The sequence below is a fragment of the Petromyzon marinus genome, chromosome 43 (assembly GCF_048934315.1).
Source record: "Petromyzon marinus isolate PM22_M1 ecotype Great Lakes invasive population chromosome 43, UKy_Petmar_22M1.pri1.0, whole genome shotgun sequence".
Classification (NCBI taxonomy): domain Eukaryota; kingdom Metazoa; phylum Chordata; class Hyperoartia; order Petromyzontiformes; family Petromyzontidae; genus Petromyzon; species Petromyzon marinus.
The window spans coordinates 9,117,409-9,135,160 of record NC_133709.1 but is presented as its reverse complement, the minus strand read 5'-3'; the positions used below and the strand labels follow the sequence as shown (position 1 = coordinate 9,135,160).

At 52.4% G+C, this 17,752-nt stretch overlaps 1 protein-coding gene across 5 annotated transcripts in view; it reads right to left on the bottom strand.

Moving 5' to 3' along the window:
• The window catches only part of LOC116951626 (uncharacterized), a 43,319-nt gene extending 26,165 nt beyond the window's left edge, over positions 1–17,154 (bottom strand). For 2 of the 5 annotated variants that reach the window (XR_012946776.1, XM_032970408.2), the window contains exons 1-3: positions 15,606–17,152; positions 10,577–10,801; positions 9,539–9,697 (exon numbers count right to left, since the gene is read on the bottom strand). Coding sequence is in view for 4 of the 5 variants with exons in the window: in XM_032970408.2 (XP_032826299.2) it covers positions 9,539–9,697; positions 10,577–10,801; positions 15,606–16,298 (1,077 nt within the window). In the remaining variant the exon portion in view is untranslated. Of the gene's footprint in view, positions 1–9,538; positions 9,698–10,576; positions 10,802–15,605 lie in introns of all 5 variants that reach the window. The other 3 variants (XM_076073801.1, XM_076073800.1, XM_076073799.1) reach the window with 3 other exon arrangements.
• Between the last annotated feature and the right edge of the window lie 598 nt (positions 17,155–17,752).

Genomic DNA, 17,752 nt, shown 5'->3' with positions numbered 1-17,752 from the left:
GCACACACTCGCGCGACGAGGACTTTCATTCGGAGACAGACTAAATGCGCACACATTGAGGATGACGTCCGGCAAAGATCAAGAGATGCGGAATACATTTTTTTTAAACCCTACGAACGAATAAACAGACCCACCGTACAAACACAATTATTACAATTAAACGATAAACAGGTGAGATACTCTGTCCCCGCACCCCGACCCAAACCAATCACGACAAACTAACATTGACCTCCAAAGAGCAGCTGTCCTAGGGGCAGTCAACCCAAGGATTTGGTCAGCAGCCCCCATGCGAGTCCCAACAACACTCTCGGTCGGCAATCCATTTTGAATCGTCTATATGATGCACATGCAGGCGATCGATTCATGAGATGAAACTCAGTTCTTATGCTCACAATGACACTCTCGCCCGTCGACCCAGAGTTCCAATTCCCAGACGTGGTGAACACGCGGCGAGCGGTGTCCAAAACTGGTCCTTGGATGGCCCGCCCACTCCTTTAAAATTCACCGACCTGCACTGACCAGCCGGGTGAAGTATGGACGCTTTCACCCACCAATGGATTGACAAAGACAAATCGCACCTCCGCTTTGCGCGGTTGGCTACATACGGTGCGAAAGAAGTTCAACGCACGTACAAAGGGGCTGAAACGCCTAAACAATTGCTCGTAAAGTAGAGCAACCATAGGTCAATGGATTTTTTTTGTGAATGTGAAAATTGCAAGAGGGAGAGAGCGTTCCAGACATTTGGGACAGCAGAGGGGAATGAGCGACCCCCCCCCCCCCGTTCCCCGCACGCCGTGGAGGGTTTGAATGGAGGGTGACGTGGGGGGGGGGTGACGTGGGGGGGGGGGGTGATGTGGGGGGGGGGGCAGAGGGGGTGTGATTTGAAGGATTTGAAGGATTTGAAGGACTTGGCTGCTGGAATGCTGGGCACGACAAGGACAGTATTGGTGAGATAAGCAGACGAAGGGTGGGTGAGGGGGGGGGATATGCGTAAGGTGGGGGCTGGTGGGCAGGCGGTGGAGGGCCGAGGCATGTGAGAGACCACGTGGGATTTCAGGAACCAGCGATGCCAATCTTGCAGTTGTTCCTAGAATGAGCGGGGAGCCAATGGGGAAGGGGACTTGCGGACTGGAGCGACGTGGACAAGTGCACGAGGCGGAGAGAGAGAGAGCGAGATTTGGCAACAGCGTTCTACATCATCGTCCGAGTGGGCGATTTAGATCGGCCACGTTGAAGACCGTCACAAGGCGTGGTTGTTGCTCAGTGACAGCAACGGAAACGCTCTCAAGTGCTGGCACGGAAGGTGGCTCTGGTGGCACAGTGGGTCAGAAGAACACTGGAGCCATCGAACGGAGACAGCCGCCCGCTGCATCGCGCGCTTTCAGATGCGCTCCTACGGCCGTCTGGAATGCTCTTCCTTCCGATATTCGGAAACCACTGGAGCTATGCAATTTTAAATCTGGGATTGAAAACTAATTTGGTTTAAATGCGTTTTTGTTTGTGTTTAGCTTGTCCTTTCCCGGCACCTCTGATTAGCACGGTTGGCCAAGTACGGTGCGAAAGACGTTCAACATACGAGTTTTAATCCAGGAGTCAGCCGCCCGCAGTCAAACCCTCAGGTGCAGTGGGGGGTTGATGGTGCTCAACCCATTCACCAGTTATTAAAAAAAGAGGTCGTAAGCTAACACCGAGACCTGTTGAATTACGCAGATGCCCACATACTGTACTTACAAACCTGCAGTCTCGTTACAGGGACCGAGAGACTTGCAAATAGATGCCCATAAACCTACATAAAGACCTCAGGGGAATTCTAGGCCCCGCAGACTGTAGTAAGTTGATGGTCTCAACCCCAGTCACTGCACACACACGCACACACAAAAAAAACCTAATGACATTCAAATTGGATTTTCCACTTTGGATAAATTCCAGCTCCGAGAAGCGGGGGGGGGGGGAGAGGGGGGGGAAGGAATCGCTTTGATTGACATGCAATGAACACTGTTGGCTGGGCATAAAAGTTGTGCCCCGAGGTGCAGACGGAGAAGAGAGAAATACAGTGGCTTGCGTAACATTCCGGGTTAGATTTCCGGCGCCGTCCCTCTGCCACAGGGAGGTGCACTGCCTGCCGCGCGGAGCTCCGGACGAAATTTCCTTCTCGTCTCGTGCCACGATGCCCAACAGAGCATTTGGCATAGCAATTAGGGAGGGGTGGGAATGGTCCGAACGGGAAAAAGAGAATTGTAATATGGGGGGGGCTACATTCTCATCTAATAATCAGCCAGTGTCTGCATGAGCGACTGATGTGTGTTCGATTAGAATGATTTAATAGAAGGACTAAGAGGGCTCAACTGTAGGCTAGGCATAGAGATGCAGTTTAACACGTAGGCTTTCGCGACCAATATTATTCATAATAAAGGTTTTTGGGTTAGATCGCGTTTATTTATAAATGTGTCGTAACCCTCCACCACCCGACACGGCCAATCAGCAAAGAAAAGTGTCACGTTGAGATGCACACTGTAATCTTTATCAAACTAGAAATATCCCAAGACCAACATTGTCAAATTTGGTTCCCCAAAAAAGACAGTGCGAAGACGGTTGCCCGGGTTTCACTTACAGCAGGCTCAGCCGAACCGTTGAACATCGTTACAAGTCTCATGCTGAACATGTGAAAATCTATGATTCCCAAAATTGGTGAACAAAGTAGGTTGCCTTCCCATGCAGTGTGACGCTAAAGCCTGTAAGATGTGGGAAAAAAATCTTCTACGATTGCCAATGTATTCATCTACGCGACGCAATGCACATTAATACAAAAGACAAAGATCCCCCGTGTAGCCCAAGTACGATGTTGGGGCAAGTGCTCTTAAGCAAGCACTTATGAAGGCCGGCACAGCATGGTGCACGAGATGGTGGTTGTGGCTATAACTGTCACACTCGGCCGCATTTGTCCCTCCGATGTCGATGTTTTACACACTGAAAATGGTACACACTCATTTTAGGCTGAGTCGACCTAGTGGAGGGCCCAGGAACCGGTTCAGATATCACTTGCTACTGATATTTATCTGCGGTCGAGAATGAAATCCGGCGTCGCCGGGTTCGTGAGCGCAGTGCGCTAACCACTGCACCAACGCACACCACAGAGACTCACAAACACACACGCACACCACAGACTCACAAACACACACGCACACCACAGACTCACAAACACACACCACAGACTCACAAACACACACGCACACCACAGACTCACAAACAGAAACGCACACCAGACTCACATACACAAACACACACCACAGAGACTCACAAACACACACGCACACCAAAGACTCACATACACACACGCACACCACAAAGACTCACAAACACACACGCACACCACATAGACTCACAAACACACACGCACACCACAGAGACTCACAAACACACACGCACACCACAGACTCACAATCACACACGCACACCACAGAGACACACAAACACACACGCACACCACAGAGACTCACAAACACACACGCACACCACAGAGACTCACAAACACACACGCACATCACAGACTCACAATCACACACGCACATCACAGAGACTCACAAACACACACGCACACCACAGAGACTCACAAACACACACGCACACCACAGACTCACAAACGCACACCACAGAGACTCACAAACACACACGCACCCCACACAGACTCACAAACACACACGCACACCAAAGAGACTCACAAACACACACGCACACCACAGAGACTCACAAACACACACGCACACCACAGACTCACACACGCACACCACAGACTCACAAACACACGCACACCACAGACTCACAAACACACACGCACACCACAGACTCACAAACACACATCACAGAGACTCACAAACACACACGCACACCACAGACTCACAAACACACACGCACACCACAGAGACTCACAAACACACACGCACACCACAGAGACTCACAAACACACACGCACAACACAGAGACTCACAAACACACACGCACACCACAGACTCACAAACACACACGCACACCACAGAGACTCACAAACACACACGCACACCACAGAGACTCACAAACACACACCACAGAGACTCACAAACACACACGCACACCACAGAGACTCACAAACGCACACCACAGAGACTCACAAACACACACCACAAAGACTCACAAACACACACGCACACCACAGAGACTCACAAACACACACGCACACCACAGACTCACAAACGCACACCACAGAGACTCACAAACACACACGCACCCCACACAGACTCACAAACACACACGCACACCAAAGAGACTCACAAACACACACGCACACCACAGAGACTCACAAACACACACGCACACCACAGACTCACACACGCACACCACAGACTCACAAACACACGCACACCACAGACTCACAAACACACACGCACACCACAGACTCACAAACACACATCACAGAGACTCACAAACACACACGCACACCACAGACTCACAAACACACACGCACACCACAGAGACTCACAAACACACACGCACACCACAGAGACTCACAAACACACACGCACAACACAGAGACTCACAAACACACACGCACACCACAGACTCACAAACACACACGCACACCACAGAGACTCACAAACACACACGCACACCACAGAGACTCACAAACACACACCACAGAGACTCACAAACACACACGCACACCACAGAGACTCACAAACGCACACCACAGAGACTCACAAACACACACCACAAAGACTCACAAACACACACGCACACCACAGAGACTCACAAACACACACCACAGAGACTCACAAACACACACCACAAAGACTCACAAACACACACGCACACCACAGAGACACACAAACACACACGCACACCACAGAGACTCACAAACACACACGCACACCACAGAGACTCACAAACACACACGCACACCACAGAGACTCACAAACACACACGCACACCACAGAGACTCACAAACACACACGCACACCACACAGACTCACAAACACACACGCACACCAATGCAAACACAGCCACATGGCAAACGCTCCCTTCTGTCACACAGTGCACCGTACATTGATACACGTAATACATTGCTCACTGTCACTCATTCCCTCGCACTCCCATAACTGTCAAACACCAGCCTCTCACACACACACACCATCCTTTCAAACACACCCTCAAACACTCCATCGCACCGTGCACTCGCACGAAGATCACTCTTGTCCTACAGCTCACTGACACACACACACGACACCGACACACACAAACAACACTATCTCAGCCCACACTGCCACACACAACACACCACTGACAGACACACACACACCACACACACTCTGAATCATAAGTCTCATCGACACCACACTCCACACATCCTACTCTGACACACACACCGACACACACACACCACACTCTACACTGACACCACACTATCACACACCACACTCTACACTGACACCACACACACACCCCACACCGACACGATACTATCATAAACCGCACACTTTGACACAAATAGCGGACCCCACGCTGAGGCACGCACGACTCTGAAGCCCTGCGAGTGGCCATAGCGGGGAGTCCGTGGTGGTGATGGTGGTGGTGATGGTGGTGATGGTGCTGGTGATGGTGGTGGTGATGGTGGTGATGATGGTGGTGATGATGGTGATGGTGGTGATGGTGATGATGGTGGTGGTGATGGTGGTGGTGGTGATGATGGTGGTGGTGGTGGTGGCGATGATGGTGGTGGCCATGATGGTGGTGGCGATGGTGATGGTGGTGATGATGGTGGTGGTGATGGTGGTGATGATGGTGGTGGTGGTGATGATGGTGGTGATGGTGGTGATGATGGTGGTGGTGATGATGGTGGTGGTGATGATGATGATTGTGGTGGTGATGATTGTGGTGGTGATGATGGTGGTGGTGGTGATGATGATTGTGGTGGGGCACGGTGGCGAAGCCTGGTTTTGATTGTCCGATTTGAAATTGTGAAGTCACTCACGCCACCCACATCTCCACTCCACACACTCGTGCGCGTAGGGAGTGTGCGTAGGGAGTGTGTGTAGGGGGCACGTGTGTGTGCGTAGGGGGGGGGGCACGTGTTTTCGGAAGTGTGTGCAGGGAAGGTGTGTACAGAGTGTGTGTGTGTAGGGAATGTGTGTGTGTAGAGTGTGTGTGTGTAGGGAATGTGTGTGTGTAGAGTGTGTGTGCGTGTAGGGAATGTGTGTGTGTAGAGTGTGTGTGTGTAGGGAATGTGTGTGTGTAGAGTGTGTGTGTGTAGGGAATGTGTGTGTGTAGAGTGTGTGTGTGTGTAGGGAATGTGTGTGTGTAGAGTGTGTGTGTGTGTAGAGTGTGTGTGTGTAGGGAATGTGTGTGTGTAGAGTGTGTGTGTGTAGAGTGTGTGTGTAGGGAATGTGTGTGTGTAGGGAATGAGGGAATGTGTGTGTGTAGAGTGTGTGTGTGTAGGGAATGTGTGTGTGTAGAGTGTGTGTGTGTGTAGGGAATGTGTGTGTGTAGAGTGTGTGTGTGTGTAGAGTGTGTGTGTGTAGGGAATGTGTGTGTGTAGAGTGTGTGTGTGTAGAGTGTGTGTGTGTGTAGGGAATGTGTGTGTGTAGAGTGTGTGTGTGTGTAGGGAATGTGTGTGTGTAGAGTGTGTGTGTGTGTAGGGAATGTGTGTGTGTAGAGTGTGTGTGTGTAGAGTGTGTGTGTGTGTAGGGAATGTGTGTGTGTAGAGTGTGTGTGTGTGTAGGGAATGTGTGTGTGTAGGGAATGTGTGTGTGTAGAGTGTGTGTGTGTGTAGGGAATGTGTGTGTGTAGGGAATGTGTGTGTGTAGAGTATGTGGGGAGCAGTGGCAGTGCTTTAAGGGCTGCCCATAAATGACGTCACGCAATTTTGGACGATTTTTGACCCCCCCCCCTTTCGTCACACGACGTCACAGAAAGTCAGACCCCCCTCAAATATGACGTCACAAAGCTCTGCCCCCCCCCCACAAAATATATAAAACATGCTTCAAACCGCTTTAAACTATTGTCATTGTAGTGCGTATTTAATGTGGCGCTGCACTCTGATGTTGTAGGAAAAAAACATTTATTACAAAGTCTATTTAATTAAGTAGAACGTGTTGTCTGTATTTAAAGTTGCGCATTTTGATGTGACGTCACATTTCTCAAACCCCCCCCCTCGTCACACATCGTCACAAATCTCTGACCCCACCCCCCTAGGCGCGTGACGTCATTTATGGACGGCCCCTTACACACGACACTACAAAAACGGCTATAGCTAGGTGGCATTAGTGGTGCGCGATATTTGAATCTGTCCTGGGTACACCCACCCATTCACCAACCCCGCACGACCCTGCGTACTTAAGTATGGTAAAAACAACCTTAATCAATAATCGTATGGGGGGAGGGGAGGCATTCATCCAGCAGTGGATTGACAACGGGCTGTAAATCGATTACAATTCATTCAGTCGTTCTTGACGCTGTCGCCACCTCTGCCCTACGCCAGGGGAGGAAAATCTGTTCCTGACACTCTGAGGGGCCAAACAGGATTCGTGACGAAAACAGTGGGTGGCCAAAACGACAACAACATCCACAACGTTAACAACATCCACAACGTCCACAACGTTAACAACATCCACAACGTCCACAACGTTAACAACATCCACAACGTCCACAACGTTAACAACATCCACAACGTCCACAACGTTAACAACATCCACAACATCCACAACGTTAACAACATCCACAACATCCACAACGTTAACAACAATCACAACATCCACAACGTTAACAACATCCACAACGTTAACAACATCCACAACGTTAACAACATCCACAACGTTAATAACATCCACAACGTCCACAACGTTAACAACATCCACAACGTTCACAACATCCACAACATCCACAACGTCCACAACGTTCACAACATCCACAACGTTAACAACATCCACAACGTCCACAACGTCAACAACGTCCACAACGTCCACAACGTTAACAACGATCACAACGTCCACAACATCCACAACGTTAACAACATCCACAACGTTAACAACGTTAACAACAATCACAACGTCCACAACGTCCACAATGTTAACAACATCCACAACGTTAACAACGTTAACAACAATCACAACGTCCACAACGTCCACAACGTTAACAACATCCACAACGTTAACAACGTTAACAACAATCACAACGTCCACAAAGTCCACAACGTTAACAACATCCACAAACGTTAACAACGTTAACAACGATCACAACATCCACAACGTTAACAACATCCACAACGTCCACAACGTTAACAACATCCACAACGTTAACAACATCCACAACGTTAACAACATCCACAACATCCACAACATCCACAACGTCCACAACGACCACAACATCCACAACGTTAACAACATCCACAACGTCCACAACGTTAACAACATCCACAAACGTTAACAACGTTCACAACGATCACAACATCCACAACAATCACAACGTCCACATCGTTAACAACGTTAACAACATCCACAACGTTAACAACATCCATAACGTCCACAACGATCACAACGACCACAACATCCACAACGACAACGTCCACAACGACAATGATCACAACATCCACAACTACAGCGTCCACAACGATTACAACGTCCACAACGATCACAACATCCACAACGTCCACAACGACCACAACGTCCACAACGTCCACAACGACAACGTCCACAACTTCCACACCGTGTGCGGTGCACCTCGGCCACTTCCTGCAAGGAGCCCCTTGGCGGTGGCAGAAGCGGCGGCGACGGCGGCGGCGGCGGCGCGAGAGCGAGAACCGTGCGGCCGAGATGCTCGCGATGTCAACTACCTCGTCTGGTATGCAGGAGGTCGTCGGTTCGACCCTGACGCCTGCTGCATATTTGGAGTGTGCGTGCCTATCTCTCTCTCTCTCTCTCCTCGGGGTGGCGTGGATTTTCCTCCGGGTCCTCCGGTTTTCCCCTCCGCGTTTAGAATCAACATCACCACGCATATCGAGTATTTGGATTGCTATAATTGTCCACGTGGTAAACCGATTCCGTTGCGCAATCATTTGTGGCAAGGTCGCTTCTGCAAAAAGAGCTATATAGCTCAGTGGGCCTTACCTGGTAAAAAAAAATATATAGTAAGCAGTTTAGTTTAGAGGAGGTCACTTCCCGGAACCGTAGGTTTCCCATATCTGCCATTTACCCCTAACCACTATCCCGTACCCCTATCCCCTTACCACGGCCCATAATGCAACCCCTATCCCTCACGCCTATCCCTGCCGTTCCCCCTAGCCCTATCCATGACCGTACTCCTATCTGCACCCCTTTCCTTTATGCCTAAACTCCAACCCCCAACTCTGACCATTAACTTTGACCCTAACCACTAATTCAATGTGTATGTGGCAGTTCCCCCGACTTCACAGGCACGGCCCACCTCATTAGCGAGTGCGCGTCTCTCCGTGTCGACCCCCCTTTCCCTCACCCCTAACCACGACCCGTAACGGTGACACCCGCCCGCCCCTGACCTCGCGAGTGCGCTCCACCTCGTTAGCGAGCGCCTGCCTGGCCGTGTCCAACTCGACGAGGCGCTCGCGCAGCGCGTCGTTCTCCTCGTCCAGGCGCGCGCGACGCTCCTCCACGCTCTCCAGCTCGCGGTGCAGACGCACGGACACGTCCTTGGCCACCTACAAAGACAAAGATCGCCCCCGTATGACCTTAACGGGCCGTTGGGGCAAGTGCTGTTAGCGAGTGGCACCCATCGAGGCCGGCGCGGTACACGGGGGGGGAGGGGGAGGGGTGGGTGGCCAACACCACGACCGATCGGCTTCGTCTCCCCGAGTGGGGATGTTTACGCACAGCACCAGGTAGCCATTTGAGGCTGAGTTGACCTAGGGGGAGTCTCAGGACTGGTTCGTAGCGCGGTGCTCTAACCGCTACACTTCCGCTCCCCGCCGATGCACAGAACGCACTCAAAGGTCCCCTCCATATGGTCTTAATGGACTGTTGGGGCAAGCGCCATTAGCGAGCACCTTAGAAGGCCGGCACGGTACGTGCGGAGGTGTGTGGCCCACTACGTCCGCAGTGTTATTGGCGAATGTGCCGAGTGTCCCCAGTTCGGGTCGGGTCAACATCAGGACAACGGTTGGAGTCATTGAAGTTGTTGGCGTCTGCATAAACGTGGGGCACTGCAATAAAATTAAATCGGACACCCGACAAAATAATCGATCTGTTCATATATGGAAGAATGTAGGTGTAGTGTTTCCTGTAGGTGCATGTCTCTGCCCACATTTGGTCTTGCGGAACCTGAATCGAGGTGTCTATTGTAACGATTCTGCTCGCAGTCCATACATGAGGCACGCGAGAGTATCGACTCACGGAGGGTTAACCGCTGCGTCGTTTCATTGGCAAGCCGATCGACGGGTCAAGTAATCTCATCGGTCGGTTCAGCGTCGCGCGAGTCCCTCGAGGTTCCGTTTCTATCGCACGCTCCGGGCACCGGGTGTACCGCCAGGGGCCGCCACCGGCGCCGTCGTCAGCCTCCCGCCGGTTCACGCCATGCCCACCTTGAGGTCCTGCTCCATGGCCCGCACCAGCTCGCCGTCCAGCTGGCCGCCCTGCGCCGCCTTCATGCCCTTGCGCTCGGCCTTGCGCAGGCGGTACTGCAGGATGCGCACGCTCTTGTTGGTGCGGTCGAGTTCGCGCCGCAGCTCCTGCAGGGCCTGCACGTCCTCCTCCAGGTACGAGTCGCGCATCTCCTCCATCTCCGCCTTCATCTCCTCCATCTCGTCCTGCCGCACAGCGCAGGGGGGAGGAGGAGGAGGAGGAGGCGGAGACGGGAGCACTCGGAGTCATTTGGTCGCATGCACTCTCCGAAGCTGCTGCAATGCTGGGAGGCTCAACCGAGACACGTGGTAAGGCTGGCAGCCCCACTCCCTCCCCTAAGCCCAACCCACTTTTTCATAACCACGCCCACCTAACCACTAGCCGTCCACCGCTCACAGGCCCCGCCCACTCCGCTGTCAGCCCCGCCCACCTTCTCAGGTAGCCTCACCCTTTGCCAGAGCACGAGGCCAAAAATGTTAAAGCCGGAGACGAAATCTCAGTTTTCACACGAGGAAGGGGGGGGGGGGCACCGACACTTTCTGAAACCACAGGAAAACCAGGGCACTTGATAGCTGGAGAGGTGGGGGGGGAGTGTGGTTAGGAAGGTGAGTCGAGAATTTGGGGAAAAGGTAACCTGGGCGGCTCAGAGGTCAGAGCCGACGCTGCTGAGATTCAGGGTTCTAATTCAGGTTTCAGCTGCCCACTTGAAATTGGGGAAGTTGAGCGGGGCGATGGGAGGATGTGGGGAGGTTGAGGAAGTGATGGGTGAGCAGGCGAGTGATAAGATGGATAAGTGAATAGGCGAAGGGCAATCCATGGAGGGAAAGCGGTACATGGGTTGAGGAGAGGGTGAGGGGAGAGCGAGTAGGTGTCTGTGGGTGAGGGGAGAATTATGGAAAAAAGGATTCGGGGAGTGAATGGAGGGTGAGGTTAGAGGAAGGGTGAGAATAGCGGTGGAGATGTGGATTAGGAGGGATTGAGGCTGTAATGACCGGTCTTAAAAGCCAGACAATCGTCTACCAAGATGCCAGACACATGAATGACTGGAGACATGCGCCTGGTATCAGCCAGTTTTTTTTTATTGCGAGCGGTACCTCATTGTTAACTCTCTGCACGTCAATCTGCCTGTGCGTCTGTACGTGTCTTGTTATGTCTACGTGGTTATACTCAAGGTTAATTCAATTCATGGCTGTCTCGCTGTGAAGCTATGTGCTCCTCGCGATTTGTATCGTTTAATTTGAGCAGCTATTTCGCTTGGTGAAGGTCTGCGTGTCTGTCTGTAATCCCGCTTGTGAGCGTGTGTGGCTATCATTCGGTCTGTTGTAGCTATCCGTCTACCCGAGTGTCTTGTCTACATTCATTGGCTTTGTGTCTGTAAAGCTGTAGTGGGGAGCGGTAGTGTAGTGGTTAGCGCGCTGCACTACTAACCCAGCGGCCCATGTTCGATTCCTACTCACGGCCAACACCAGCGACGATTATCTGAACCGGTGATGGGTTTCCCCCAGGTCGACTCAGTCTGGTGCGATGTGTAAACGTCACCACTACGGATACAAAGGCGACCGAGCGTGTTGCTGGTCACCAACCCCCCATGCTCGCTCACAGCCCTTGCCTCAAAAATCCGTTCAGGCTATACAGGGGATATTAGTCTTTTATGTGCGTGGCTAACTGCATGGTTCACTGAATGCATGCGCGTCCTATCTGTGAGGCCCTGTCTGTGTGGCTATCAGGATTGTTAATTGAATAAATGTCTACAACGCTGCGCGTGGTTGTCTTTTGTTAATTGTCTGTAAAGCTGCGTGTGTCTGTATGGCTGCGAGTCGTATTCATTACAGGTTTCTGTGTTGGGCTGTGTATCTGTCCGGCTATTTGACTCTGGCGATATGCATTGTTGACTTGCTGTATGTCTGCAACGCTGTGTTTGTGTGGTCAGCTCTTTTTTGTTGTTAATGGACTTCATGAATTGGTGGCGGCAGCGCAGTGATAACGCTTATGCCTCACAGCAAGAAGGCCCTGGGTTCCATTCCCGACTCGGGCAAAACTTGTAATTTTTAAAATTTATTTTACGGGGCAAGTCCCACCGAGCTGTATAACTCCGTTTCAGAAGCGACCTGGCCACAAATTATGGCTCAACGAAAGGGGGGCTTATCACGTAGAAATGTATAGCAGCCACATACTCGAGAAGCCGCGTGATGTGCATTCTAAATGTGGAGGGGGAAAAAACCGGAGGACCCAAAGAAAAATCCACGCGGCCACGGTGAGAACACGCAAACTCCAAAAATACAGGCGTCAGGGTTGAGATCAAACCCACAACCTCCTGTATACCGGACGAGGTAGTTATCATCTCGCCACCGTGGCACCTTCATTTCTGTCTAGTTTGTATGTGCCCCCCCCCCCACCGTGTTCTGCATGGGTTTTCCTCTGGGTTCTCCTATGGGTTCATTGATTTTCTCCCATAGTTAAACACACACAAAAAAAAACATACGTGACTGGTTTTGGCCAGACATACAGAGTGTTGAAAAATTACCCTACAATTTACTCGAATTGGGGTTTCACACAGCAGCACCATTGACCCCCATTGCGAAAAATAGGCAGGACCTTCCTCTGAAAAAAAATTGGCTCGAGGCTTTCCCAGGAATATTACAAAAAAAATGTCTCTAAGCCTGTGTGCGTGGCTATCAGTGTGTGCATATGGACTCTTGCTCCATACTCTTACCCTTTGGTTATATTCGGTAAAGTCACGTAGGTAAAACAAATTAAAATAAATTGAAATAAAATAAAAGGAACAATTAAAACACGACGTTTCGGAGGCAAAGCAAGCGTCCGTCTTCAGGTGGGACCAGTCACAGCAAAATCGCTGCACCAAGTGGTCCCACCTGAAGACGGAAGCTTGCTTTGCCTCCGAAACGTCGTGTTTTAATTGTTTATTTTATTTTATTTCAATTTATTTTAATTTGTTTTACCTACGTGACTTTACCGAATAGAACCAAAGAGTATGAATCCTTGCAGTCACGAAAGCTTCAAATCTAGAATCTTGCTGCATAGTTGGTTGTGATGATGATGATGATTACGTACAACCAATGAAAAGCAAGCTATGAGAGATTCAAAGTGATGTAGCCCAATCAGTTGCTTTGTCTGAGAATTGACGAATTGCAGATAACGCTCACCCACCCATTCCGTCAGTCATCCACACACTCACTCAACCCATCCACCCACTCATCCACCCACCCGATTACTCAACTCACCCAACCACTGAGCTCACCCACGGCATTAATTCATTCATATTTGTGGCAACGTGAAGTTCTGCGGTCGATGGTTCGGTGTGTTCATAGCCGCAGTCACTCAAAGAAGAGAGAGTGTTTTATTTTGGCATGCACTGCATATGCTGGGTTGCACTATTATGCTAATGGGCTGCTCGCTCGGCTGTCTGTCTGCACGGCCCGCGGGCTGCAGTGATAATATCCGTTGACGTGGCTGTGCGCGCACGGATATGCGTCTAGCTGTAGGGCTTTGTGTGTGTGTGGGGGGGGGGATTTATCCGTGTGGTGTGCCGGCCTTCATAGGTGCTCGCAAACAGCACTTGCCACCAACAGTCTGGTAAAGGCTATACGGGGAAACGTTGTCTTTGTATGGCTGGGGAAATCTATACGGTTGCCCATCTGGTCGTATAACCATTCGTCCATCTCGTCAACCACCTATCTGTTTAATTGTCCACATTATTGCCTCGTCCATCTGGGCATATATAGGCTCCTATATCAAATCTTCCATCTGGTTATTGATCGCTACCTCTGTGGGCTATGTGCGGTGAAGGGTCATTGCCCGAAACGTCGTCTATTACAGAATATATCCTTTTAAGCCCCCCCGCCCCCCGGTGTTATTGACGAATGTGTTGAGGTTTCGCTTTTATTATACAGTACGTGCTTGTGAACTGCATTACTGTCAACGCAGCAGCAGTAGCATCGCCAAATCATTTATCTGCTCGTATGTCCGGTCGGTCATCCAATTACTCTCTGGTCGTCTTCTATAATGCCCATCCAATCGCCCACGTGTACATCTCGTTATCTGTAGATCATTATATATGCTTATCTATCTGATCATACACATGGTCATCTCTCTCGAGGATCACATATCCGGTCATTCACCTGCTTATCTGTTCGTCTCTGCGGTCGCCCGTGTATATTTGCTTATCTGTACGATATTGTATATCCGATTGCACATATCGATCCGATCTCATATCTGGTCCGTTATATGGTTCTACATTTGGTCGGCGAGATGACTATACATCTGGTCGACGTCTATAGGTTACAAATAGGTTCTTGTAGCAGTTATCTCGCTCGTCTATCCTATAAACTATTAAACGAAGCATTTCATTTTATTTTACCAGGTAAGGCCCACTCAGCTATATCACTCTTTTTCAGAAGCGACCTGGCCACAAATGATAGCTCAATGATGTTCATTCTAAGATGTGGAGGGAAACCCCAGAGGACCCGGAGAAAATCCACGCGACCACAGTGGAGAGAGAGAGACACGCAAACTCCAAATACACAGCAGCAGGCGTCAGGGTCGGGATCGAACCCACGACCTCCTTGCATACCGGGCGAGAGGAGATAACATCTAGCCACTGCGGCGTCCACCTCCGGTCAACCATCTGTTTGCCCATCATCTGGTTTGGCTGCCCGTCATCTCGTTTGGTTGCCCGTCATCTGGTTTGGTTGCCTGTCATCTGGTTTGGCTGCCCGTCATCTGGTTTGGCTGCCCGTCATCTCGTTTGGTTGCCCGTCATCTGGTTTGGCTGCCCGTCATCTGGTTTGCCTGCCCGTCATCTGGTTTGGCTGCCCGTCATCTGGTTTGGCTGCCCGTCATCTGCTTTGGTTGCCCGTCATCTCGTTTGGCTGCCCGTCATCTGGTTTGGCTGCCCGTCATCTGCTTTGGTTGCCCGTCATCTGGTTTGGCTGCCCGTCATCCGGTTTGGCTGCCCCCCGCCCCGCGCACCTTGAGGTAGGCATTCTCTGAGCGCAGCTCCTCCGCCTCCCTCATCAGGTCCTGCCGCTCCATCGTCTCCACGGACACGAGGCCCTGAGGGCTCTCTCCTCGCGCGGCCCCCCGGGCAACGCACCCCGCCGTGCTCACGGGGACCTTGCGCCCCCCGACGGGCAGGGCGGGCAGGGGTCCCCGCACGTGGCTGCCCCCTCTCGGGGGTCCCATCCCGCCGCCGCCGCCGCCGTCATCGCTGGAGTTGCCCCCCGCGTCGTCCTCGTCGTCCTCCTCCTCGGGGCCCGACAGGGGCTCAGACGCGCAGTCGGACAGATCCGAATTGCTGCTGTCCGTGTGCGAGGGGATGCGAGGGGGTGCACCGGACCCCCTCGCGGCCACGCCTGACTGCACCCCGACCCCCGGACCCCCTCGCGATCCCGCCGCCGCCGCCGCCGCCGTCCTAGGCTTGGAGAGAATGACCAGTCCCGGGGAAGCCCGCGCAGCTCGGCGGGACGAATTCTCTCCCGAGCCGGCCAGGCGTAGCGATGGCTTAGGGGGCAGGGACGGCTTCTGGTTCGGCTGCCTGGAGCCCGGCGCCTCGCGGGGTCTCGCCGGGGATGGCGCCCGGGGTTGACCTCTTCTCCTCTCGCCCTGGGTCGCCGCACCTCCTCCTCCACCTCCTCCTCCTCCTGCACCACCTCCAGGTTCCATGGCGCCGAGCCGCGCTTCTCAATGGCGCGGGAGGGGGCTGGAGGAGGATGGGGTGATGGTGATGATGATGGCGGTGGTGGTGGTGGTGATGCTCTTGCTGGTGATAGCGGTGGTGGTGGTGACGGGGGATGTGGAGGATGTTTGTGATGGTGGTGATGGCGGCAGCAGCAGCGGCGGCATCCCTGATGGGGCGCGGCCGCGCCGCGAGTCGCCGATGTCGCCTTTGTTTCGGGCGCGGAGCCGCTGCTGCGGGGAGGGGGGAGGGAGACGGGGGAGGGGGCCGAGTGTGGGTGGGGTGGGAGATGCAAGGGGGTGGTGGGGGGAGATGGGAGATCGAGAGGAGGTGGGAGACGCAGGAAAGGATGAGGAGGGAGATAGGAGGCAGAGCCGTAGCGGCTGCTGATGGCCGGGAGGGATGGTGGAAGGGAGGGGGAGGGGGTGTGTGTGACGAAGAGGGTGGGGAGATGCAAGGAGGGAGAAAGGGAGATTGAGAGAGGGGAGGAAGAGGTGGGAGATCAAGAGGAGATTGGAGATAGAGAGAGGCGGTGGGAGATACTGAGGCGCTGCGGCGGCTGCTGTGAGGAAGGAGGGGAGTGGGAGATGAGGGATGAGAGATTGGAGGAGGAGGGGGGTAAGACGGAGGAGGTTGGCGAAGCAAGGGGGAGGGGTGATGGAGAGGGGAGCAGGAGGATTGTGGTGCTTCTGCTGCTCGTAGAGACGGGGGAAGGGAGGGAGGCGATGGGGAGGATCCGGGGGATGGAGAGCGAGGTGAGTGATACAGGGGGAGGATGAGATGAAGCTGCTGCTGCTGCTGATATGGGGGAGGCAGAGGACCGGTGGGGTGGGTGGAGGAGAGGGAGATTCATGAAGGAGGAGGTGCGATCTACAGAGGGGAGGCGGAGGAAAGGGGATGGAAGGGGGGTAAGAGATTCACGACTGTTAGGAGGGGAGAGGGGGGGTTGAGGGTTGGAGGGATAAGAGATGCATGGGGAGGTGGGAGATAATGTGGAAGATTATTCAGGGCGGGGTAGGGAGGGGGAGATAGACTTGGGGTAGGGGAGGGAGTGTTAGATAACAGAGAGGCGGAAGACATGTGTGTAGGTATACACACGCGTGTATACATTTGAGATGAGGGGTGAAAAGGTGAGTACAGACATGTGGAGGGAGATGGATGAGGGCTGGTAGACTTGGAGGGAGATGAGATGTGTATGTATGTTAAACTTCTTTTGCACCCTACGTACTCAACCGTGCTCATCAGAGGTGCGGGGAAAGTGGAGAGACAGTGAAGGAGATGACGGTTATGGAAATGAGGGAGATGAGTGGAGGGATCTACGTGGGAAGATAACGAGAAAGATGAAATTGAGAGCGATAAAGAGGGGGCTGAGGGGAATGGAGATAAGGGAAATTTGGCGGAGATAAACATTACAATTACACCTCATCTACTTCTGCGAATG